This window comes from Montipora foliosa, chromosome 2 (genome assembly GCF_036669935.1).
Source record: "Montipora foliosa isolate CH-2021 chromosome 2, ASM3666993v2, whole genome shotgun sequence".
NCBI classification, from domain to species: domain Eukaryota; kingdom Metazoa; phylum Cnidaria; class Anthozoa; order Scleractinia; family Acroporidae; genus Montipora; species Montipora foliosa.
The window spans coordinates 12,039,396-12,049,395 of record NC_090870.1 but is presented as its reverse complement, the minus strand read 5'-3'; the positions used below and the strand labels follow the sequence as shown (position 1 = coordinate 12,049,395).

At 39.5% G+C, this 10,000-nt stretch overlaps 4 protein-coding genes across 7 annotated transcripts in view; 3 read left to right on the top strand and 1 right to left on the bottom strand.

Annotated features, from left to right (window-relative positions):
* The window catches only part of LOC137992466 (uncharacterized), a 77,189-nt gene that overhangs the window by 4,371 nt on the left and 62,818 nt on the right, over window positions 1-10,000 (bottom strand). The window contains exons 2-4 of one of the 4 annotated variants that reach the window (XR_011121694.1): window positions 7,740-7,813; window positions 6,927-6,991; window positions 6,299-6,386 (exon numbers count right to left, since the gene is read on the bottom strand). The exons of 1 other annotated variant lie outside the window; for it this stretch is intronic. The gene's annotated coding sequence lies outside the window, so the exon portion shown is untranslated. Of the gene's footprint in view, window positions 1-4,040; window positions 4,162-6,298; window positions 6,387-6,926; window positions 6,992-7,739; window positions 7,814-10,000 lie in introns of those variants that run through there. 2 more of the 4 variants (XR_011121696.1, XR_011121698.1) reach the window with 2 other exon arrangements.
* On the top strand, window positions 2,198-3,368 carry LOC137992464 (histone H3). The gene has a single exon (XM_068837813.1). The coding sequence runs from the start codon at window positions 2,695-2,697 to the stop codon at window positions 3,103-3,105; it is 411 nt and encodes a 136-aa protein (XP_068693914.1). The 5' UTR covers window positions 2,198-2,694; the 3' UTR covers window positions 3,106-3,368.
* Window positions 4,766-6,275, top strand: LOC137992461 (histone H1-delta-like). The gene has a single exon (XM_068837808.1). It carries the CDS (start codon window positions 4,784-4,786, stop codon window positions 5,375-5,377), a length of 594 nt encoding a protein of 197 aa, XP_068693909.1. The 5' UTR covers window positions 4,766-4,783; the 3' UTR covers window positions 5,378-6,275.
* Window positions 9,229-10,000, top strand: part of LOC137992463 (histone H3) — a 12,044-nt gene continuing 11,272 nt past the window's right edge. The window contains exon 1 of the mRNA XM_068837811.1: window positions 9,229-9,507. The gene's annotated coding sequence lies outside the window, so the exon portion shown is untranslated. The remainder of the gene's footprint in view (window positions 9,508-10,000) is intronic.

The window sequence follows — 10,000 nt, the reverse complement described above, 5'->3', positions numbered from 1 at the left end:
CGCTGTGCTCGAATATCTCAGCGCCGAGATCCTCGAATTGGCGGGCAACGCTGCTCGCGACAACAAGAAAACCAGAATCATTCCTCGTCACCTTCAGCTCGCTGTCCGCAATGACGAGGAGTTGAATAAACTGCTTGCTGGTGTCACCATCGCGCAGGGAGGTGTGCTGCCAAACATTCAAGCTGTCCTTCTCCCCAAGAAAACTGAGAAGAAGGCAAAGGCTTAAGAAAGCTCACAAGAAGACTAAAACGGCTCTTTTAAGAGCCATCAATTGTTGACAAAGTCATGACCAACACATGTATGTCTTCCGAAATCATCCAATTCCCCGACACAATCCAAGGAAGTACTTCCATTTAAAAGACGCATTACAACTCTAAAATATAATTTTAAGAGACTCGTATTTGGAGAACTTGGTTCTTTCTTGGACAAAAGTAAAATATAATTCGATTATTGAAAGTGCTACACTTATATTTTCTGCGCTAAAAAAAAATATTGACAAGATAAATACGAGTTTATGCTGTTTGCAGTGACAAAACGCTGTCGTCTTAACATTGCAAATTTTGACTGAAAAATACCCGCATATTGCACTATCAACGACATCGTTTAATTCTTAGCGATTAATCGAACCGCACGTTAATACACCCTGTGGTTGACATCACTTTTATGCGTCTCGTGTGCTTGCTCAAACAAAAACCATTACATCTTATAACCAAGGTATGTTCAAAAGGGGACAACGGTTTTCCTTGAGGCTAATATCGTTCGCTTGAAGGGGATTTTTGCATTTCTTTGCACATAATTGTCATTGCACAGCCGAGCGGAACAAAACTTCTTTTTACACACCGCACACAATCAAATAAGCTGGGCGCATCTGTGGATTGAAAATTTCTCGGCTGGTTCACACTTGAATTTGCTCGCCGAACAAAAGGGTATTTTGCTAACATCATATATATTTAAGCCGTCAAACACTCAACGACAGCGTTTGATTGTTAACGATTACTGAACTCCATGTCATTAATATCTCTGGAAAAAAAACCCAAAACGAAAAACGAAATATTATAAGATGTTTAGCATAATAAGAGGCTCTCTTCAAGTCTAGCCGCTTCAAGTTTAGGAGTTCACAGTATATTGGGAACAACTTCAGCCGTTTATTTAGTGCTGAGTTGATCTTTGAGAGTTTAGCGTAGGATATTTTTAGCCGTTGAATAACGCCTAAATATCCTGAGTATGTAAAGGCCTAATTTGTTCTTGTCTTTTTAGCCTGTGTGCGCTAGAAAAAGGAAGAGGGGAGGGAAATCGAAATCGAGCACGCGCGCGCGATGAGTTGTCTTTTTAGAATGCCTTCCTTGCAAAATTCGCCGTTCTCTAAACTTCGCCCTCAAACGAAGACATAACATCTTCCACCCAATGTATGTTCAAAAACGGACAATGGTTTTGTCTCTCGCTTAAGGGAACATGTTGCACTATGGCTGTTATTGTTGAGCCAAGCGAAACAAGCGGCTTGAAATTTTTCCAGAACCGCGCACAATCGAATAAACTGATCGCATCTATTGAAAATGAAACCGATAAGAAATAAACATCGATAAGTTTCTTAAGGGAAACGCACAAAAATGTCTCCTTCGAAGGTAAGTAAATATTTAAAAAAGATAAAAGGAGCATTAGTAAACTAATATTCCTTTCCGGGATGCTGTCACTACAGAGAGGACCTTAATTAATGCAAACTTTGCAGAAGAGAAGAAGAGAAGAAGAGAAACGATATACTAAAAAACCAGATTCCAGCTGACATGGGGATAATGTTAAAGTGATATAATTTATTAGTCATGACTTTTGTAAGATTTGGTGGCTCCTAAAGGAGCCGTTTGTTTCTCAATGTGGCTTTAGTGTCATCTAACCGCCAAATCCGTACAGTGTGCGTCCCTGGCGTTTCAGAGCGTACACAACATCCATGGCTGTGACAGTCTTGCGCTTGGCGTGCTCCGTGTACGTTACTGCATCACGGATGACATTCTCAAGGAAAACCTTCAGAACACCTCGCGTTTCTTCGTAGATCAAACCAGAGATTCGCTTGACACCGCCTCGGCGAGCTAGACGACGAATTGCTGGCTTAGTGATACCTTGGATGTTATCACGAAGAATCTTTCGGTGACGCTTAGCGCCTCCTTTTCCAAGACCTTTGCCTCCTTTACCTCGACCAGACATCTTGATAGCGATTTGTAGAACGAGAGAATAATACCAGCAAGAAGTTTCTTTCTATTTATATGGACCAGTATGGCCTCTCAGAAAACAAATGTATCCTTATTTCTAATTGGATAAAAAGAACAATTACGCTAAAGGTACAAGGGTCAAATGCTCATCAGCGTTCGAAGCATTTCCGGAACATTCGACTATCAGCAATTTCTGTCAAGCAAAAATCACCAGCTCGGGTGAAAATGAGGTCTAACCGATCCGCTTAACTCATTTCAAACTTTTATTAAACGTTCTTAGAGCTATGATAATGAAAGAGTCTGCTATGTTGTCGTATATAAACTTAGCTTGGAGTTAACAACGGATCGAACTTTGGTCGAAAAAATCTCCTATGATGTGGGCTCAACCAATCGAATTGCCTATTTTAAAAGCCAATCAGAATCAAGCGCGCCAGATATAAAATCATAGCTACAATTTCTTGCTTTATCCTTCAACGTTTTCGTTCAAGAGAAGATGGCTCGTACCAAGCAAACTGCACGTAAATCAACCGGAGGAAAAGCTCCACGCAAACAACTCGCTACCAAAGCGGCTCGCAAGAGCGCCCCCGCAACTGGAGGAGTCAAGAAACCTCATCGTTACAGGCCTGGAACAGTCGCTCTTCGTGAGATCCGTCGCTACCAGAAATCCACCGAGCTGTTGATCCGCAAGCTGCCCTTCCAGCGTCTTGTGCGTGAAATTGCTCAGGATTTCAAGACCGATCTGCGCTTCCAGAGCTCTGCTGTCATGGCTCTTCAAGAGGCAAGCGAAGCTTACCTTGTGGGTCTCTTTGAAGACACCAACTTGTGCGCCATCCACGCCAAGCGCGTAACCATCATGCCTAAGGATATTCAGCTAGCCCGCAGAATCCGTGGAGAGAGAGCATAAGTGACTTCCACCGTCCACAACACAAAACGGCTCTTTTAGGAGCCAACAAATCAATAAAAGCAATAACTAACATTCTTTACGAAACAAGTAATTCAAGTGAAACCTATCTATATGTCCACTCAAATCTCTGTATCCCACTAACTGTCGGCTAACTATCGTTGCCCTTTGCTACTCCCGCAAAGAAAATTTGAAATTCAAACCAATGAATTAACCGCAGTACCAAAGCAAAATGTGAGGCTGCTGTCTTGCCGAAGTCAACTCAAATTTACCCGATATTTAATTGAGTAAGGCCAGGAACCAGAGTTTTGAACTAGACTTCGGAGAACAAGCCACTTCAAAGTTTTGAGCAACATCCAGTTGGACGCGGAGCGGAAATGCATGTTTCACAAATTGCCGCCTTCATTACAAGGCATAGCACATTGTGTAAGAAATACAAAAAGTGCACAATATGATCTAAATCATAAAAAGCCTACCGGTAATTTTCAAATTTCCTTTTACTATAAAATTACGAGAAGTTTAATCAAACCAATGTTATGCATGTTGAAAGGAAGAAAATTTGGTGCAAAAAATAAGTAAATTAAAGCAAGGTCAAGAAATTAAAACTCATATCCTTACAATGTTGATGCCTCATAAATTTGATTTCTACATTCTGGCAATAAAAGTTAAAGGGAAATAAGTGATGGCCGGCCGGTTAAGTGCATTTGAAAGATAGAAAAATTAAAAAGGGGTGAACTCGATCGAAAAACGATCTGCAAAGATATTCAGTGCTCCCCAAACATAACAGAAGACGCGAAAGGAAAAATCAAGTTGCACTTAAAGACACTAACAGTCATTGTGGTGAATTTAGCGAAAAATATAAACCGTCGAGAGTCTGGAATTCTGATACTCTAAGATGATTACCACAATAAGCGGGTCAAATAAAATTGGGTACTGACCAGCGTAAATGAATTCTTTGTCAGGCTCCGTTGCAACTGTACATGTTTTACACTGCTCTGTTTGTCCAAATGAAAACAGGTACGCTAGACACAAGACAAAAACGAAAGTGGCCACACACACACACAAACACATAAAAAGATGCCAGAAGAGTCGCCACGACGACTTTAAGATGAAAAAACTAGATATTTGTTCATACTTAAATCTTCGAACAGATGACTCCACCGTTCACCACTTTGATTAATGGCGACCAACAAGGATTGTCTTTTTTGTGTCATTTTCAGCCGAAAAAGGACATTTAAAATGAGCTTGACTGTGCTATTTTATTACACCTACGCGTTGAATAGAAGTGACCCTTTCAAGTTAAAGTCTATAAAACGCAGTAACACTATTTGCAAAGAAACAAATTCACTCCAAAGGGGAAAAGGTCTTCATACGCTACCAACTCTAGAACAACAAAAGCTAAAAATCTCACTCTTCCCTTCAACAAAATCTCAAGTGTTGTCCATAAACATTTGGCCAAAGGGATAAACGTTAGAGTTAAGCCGTTTCATTTATCAGGACTGAAATTTTAATGGCAGTTTTCTATAAAGAAGGCCGAGGGAATAAACACAACTTCGGTACACGCCATGCTAAGGTATTGTGTCCACGGCGGTCCGCATATGGTGTACTATTTAGTACGCGCGCGTTTGACAGGGAGCATTCGAGTGTTCGATTTGTTCGTAGGTATACTAGAAATTTCGAGATGTCTGATCCAGCACCAGCAGCAAAGTCCCCCAAAAAGAAGGTGGCTCCTAAGCCAAAAAAACCTGCTGATCATCCACCATACTTGGATATGATCAAGGCTGCCATTTCAGCTCTGAAAGAGCGAGGTGGTTCTTCGCGCCAAGCCATCGAGAAATACATCAAGAGCAACTACAAGGTTGGAGAAGTCGGCTCACACCTTAAGATGGCTTTGAAGAGAGGTGCTGCTAGCGGGAAGCTTCTGCACACAAAAGGTGTTGGCGCCTCGGGCTCGTTCAAGTTGTCCAAGGTAGAGAAGAAGGAGAAGAAACCAAAGAAGCCAGCTGCAAAGAAACCAGTCGCCAAAGCCAAGAAGCCTGCCGCAAAGAAGCCCGCCGCGAAGAAAGCAAAGAAATCTCCGAAAAAACCCGCCGCTAAAAAGCCTGCAGCGAAGAAAGCCGCAGCTAAAAAGCCAGCAGCCAAGAAAGCTGCAGCCAAGAAGCCTGCTGCCAAGAAAGCCGCAGCCAAGAAGCCTGCTGCAAAGAAAGTGGCCAAGAAACCAGTGAAGAAACCCGCGGCTAAGAAGCCTGCCGCTAAAAAGTCATCTAAGAAGTGAAGAGCTTTGCTGTTCACTTCAATTACATAAAACGGCTCTTTTAGGAGCCACCAAATACATGAAAGCAATGACCAACAGATTAACTTGCTCGTTAACTGAAATAATTACGATGCCGTTTGAAATAATTCAAGGTTATTAATGTACTTCGGCCGGTTAGACTCAGTCTGAATGATTTCGCGGCCTCTTATTCCGAAGGGATATGGTTCTTCGCAAACTTTGCAACATAGACAACCTAGAAATACTACGGGAGGTTCCATTTATGATCCGACCACGAGGTGTGGATGGGTAGACTCCTACTAGTCGGATTTTTGTCGGAACCCTAGGGAAAAACCTTTCCTACCCCTTCACTTTTTTGTCGGTGCCTTTGAAAAATAGTCCTACCAGTCGAATTCTGATGGACCTCATCCATAAGGATTGGGGGGGGGGGGTCCCTACTAGTTCGAAGGGGGTTGATTTTCTTGACAAAAAGGTTTCACATAAATTTATACCATGGGTTAATCTTTCGCCACCACCTCTCCTACTTTCTCTATCAAATAGCAAATTCCGTACCCAATCAATGTGTGAGTAGACAGCTCTACTGGCGTTAACACCATGCCAATGCCAGAATATTTTTTTCTCTAGCGATGGAGGTTTTTTGAAAGGATCTTTAATTTAAATTTCCAAACACCGTGAGTTGGTAAACTGTTCCATAACACTGCACCACTATACCTGAAACTGTTCTTAAGAAATTTGGTGTGGGGAAGCAGCAGAGCAAGTTTAACCTCAGTGTTGCAAAGAGAATAGCCAGTAATGGTGCTACGCTTGACAAATCTGTTGTGCTTGCTCTTGGAGGCAGCCTTCCAGACAGAATTAAATTAAATTAAGGAAACCAAAAATAAAGACATGTTATAAGATACAGGCAGAAGTGCATGAAAATCAAACCTTGACTGGGTGCAGATCAACTCCATACATTTCTAGCCACTTGATTTTATCAAGATAAAAAAACTCTGCCACTGATGGTACCATTGGTCTAAGATCAAAGAAAAACAAACATGTTCAAACAGTTTGTTGATCATCACGTAATGCCAGTATATCAAAGGTCATGAGAGTGTTTCAACACAGTATCCAAACAGCTACATGTATAAACAGTTTAAACCACAAGGCCACTGGCCAAGTGCTTATATTGTTTCAAGGCGTATTGGGTACCCTGATCAATCATGAAAAATAATAATTTTTTCATACAACTTCACATTAAAACAATAAGTATTAAATTATGCAGTGTTACATTCTTGTTATTATATGAAATTATACATATGCATAATTATTATTTTAATGGAATGCTGTACTTTATTAAGTCCAAACATATGCACATGATTTGATATAATATCCACCCAATGATCAGTTGTAAAATTAATAAATTACTACCGACTTTGGGAAGAACATACGAATAATTCTGTTGGTAGAACAATCTAAATTCTTGAAAACACAATTTGTTTTGATCTTGCAAATGTGACAAGACTGATGTACATGTAAAGCACAGACCCAACAAAGACTGTGGCCTTTATCTTACCCAAGCTTCTCGTGAGTATGGTAGACTCCAGCGATGACAAGAAATATGAACCACAGACTCAAAACCTGTTTTAACAATGAAAACAATGAATATCTCAGTGATCATGAGGGCATGTTTTAAATAAAAAATGTCAAAATGCTTCAAGGAGGAGAAAACTGGGTTTCGTTGTAGTCATAATAATAAGATTTATATTTAATTATAGTTGTTGTTTTTTCAATTGGACAACAGAGTAAAAAATATCTCTACTATTTTGTCCAGGACTGTAGATCATAAAAAAAGTGCAGCAGGCAATCACAACTCCTGTATACTTGGCCAGGTATAAGGTCACAAGACACTGTCCCACCAACACTGAAACAACCTTGAACGGAAAAGCTAGTACCTTAGGACTAAACATCCTTTCAGCCCTAAAGTTGACACTGTTAGTAACACACTGAGCCTAACAAATGGAGCTGGACCTACATGTAGTTCTGAAAATTATGGACAATGTAGAGACTCACTTAGCGGTCAAGAATAAAACAAGGATTTCTCAGACAAAATGTGCTAAAATGTGCATGTATGGCAAGCCATAGTATGCAGTATTTGATTGGCCAGAGAGTAATGGCTGCATGTGTCACCAAGAAATCTAATAGGTTCAAATAAAGGGAGGTGGGAAAAAATGCACATGTTGATCGGATGTGCAAGCAAAAACGAACAGTTGGCAAAATCAGTGACAAACAAAGTTTTAAGGTTTATTGCACGTTTAAATGGTTTATCTAGCTAAACTTAAAGGAGAACATGGTCAATGTAACAATAATTATTAAACAATAATGTTACCTGGTTAGGAAGAAACCTGAATTTAGACACACAACCCAGTGCATGTTCCTTAGGATCACATTCTCCAAGCTCCACTGGAAAAAGAAAAAACTTCAGTTAAATTCTCTGGGAACAAAAAGAACTGTTGTTTACACATAATGTTAGATTGTGGATTACAATGTGGATTTTGTAAGAGTGCAAAATAAATTTCCTTTAGCAGTTTTCTTGGGTGGAACCATTGTGGGATTGCTTGGCCAATTTTATGACAGAACAGAAAGAACATGATACTATACGACATTGTGTATGTTACAGGTTGAATTAAAATTCAGGTTAATTATAATTTCAACCTAGATCGATTTTTTCTGCCGAGGTCAAATTTTTTCAACCAAGGGTCATTATGAACAGTCTAAAAAAGTGGGATGTAATTAAAAAATGGGGCCTGGATTTTTAGTGGGGATAAAAAACAAAATAATAATAAAAACACCCTCCTCCATCTTTCCCTTGCCTTCCATTGTTCTCCCACTTACCATCTCTCCCTGTCCTTCCCTTTTTCCTTACTGTCCTTACATTACTACGAACAGACTGTGCCACTTACCGTATTTATTCACTTATAAGACGCACCATTTTTTACGAGAAAATATGCTTATTCGATTAAAATCTGCTCACAACACGGGGTGCGTCTTATAGCCGAGTATTTTCGTGCAACAAAATATAACTTTTCCAAATTTCCCTAATAATTAATGCTAAACTGAAATAAGTATGTAAATAAATACTAGTAAATGAAGAAACAAAAGACAAACAATGTTGATCATTGACTTTATCTGATTTGTTGGTTCTAAAAAGAACTGGGGTGGCTCTGAAAAGAACCATTTGTTTGAAAGCTCGGCTGAGCTCAGCTACTCGTCATCCTCAGCATCGTTGTCTGTTGTCTCAAACTCATTGTCAATCGGCTATTCTGCATCTTCTGCCTCTTCTTCCTCGTCGTCTCAAACCACATCATCTTCAGTTCTATCGAGAGCATTGCTGATGCCACAGGACTTGAAAGATCTCATATTCGCGAGCAATTTCACGGTTGTTGTTCACGACTTCCGCTTCTGCTACAACCTTCAACTTGAAGTTTAGATCATAGGAATTACAACAAGTGCTTGGCATAATTACTGAAAATTTACGGACGCTGAATGAATGCTGAAAGATTAAGATGAGTTTTGCAACTGATGAATGAAAGATCTATCAGATGACTATTGTTTATAAACGTGAAAACAGATCAGTTAGTATTCATAACTTAAAACACTGTTTCCTGAGAAGGATGGCTTGAGTGAATTAGAAAGTGTGACTTTTATGCTATAATTTGTCCATGTGTGACTTTTTTGCTATTGTTTGTAATGTGCCACTTTTTTGCTTTTATTTTGAGAATGAAAGCACCGTAATTAGTAACTTTTGGAAGCAAATTGTTGTAAGTACAGCAAACATGGTCAACAAAATTTCCCGTACTTCTGGGTGCGCTTTATAACAGGGTATTTAGATGAAATTTTCATTTTGCTTACTTGTCACAATCGTCTTCGAAAGTTTAGGGTGTGTTTTACATGTATAACCGAGTGCGCCTTATAAGTGAATAAATACAAATAAAATAATAAATATGAATAAAATTTCAGCTCATCCACACAGTAATACACTGTATAGCCGTCAATGGAACTTTATGAAGAAGTTAAAGGGTGGCTCAATTTATCTGAAGAAGAATAACAATGCTCTGGGTCTCCAGTGCAACAAAAGCAAAAACTGTTTGCAAGAGGTGGGTTCTTGATTCTTTCCCCCTTTTCGTCAAATACTGTACAAAGTTTATTTACGTCGTTATGCAACATACACCAGGAACAAGGCATCATTTCTAGTCATGATAACAAACTGATTTTCCCCGCAAACACAACATTTGCACTGTGAAAAAAGGATGGTGTTACGGGCAAATAGAACAACAAAAGATGACCTTAATTTTCAGTTTAATCAAATAAAAGAACTCATCACCAAACCATGGGTGACATCATCATCTTGGAGAAATGGCCTGTAAAAAAACATAACCAAGTAGGATTGTAAAACTATTGTGTCCCATACCAAATGCTAACCATCGAAGTGACTTGTGTCTGTTGCATCATTTCCAAGTCCAACGCAAAAAGAAACAATTGTCATATCCCCTTGCCACGCCATCTCATTGTGTTATATGTACGTGCTGCTTAAATGTCCGAACTTTCGAGGTTTCTTTACATGAAAAGTCATATGACACTACAGGCTGC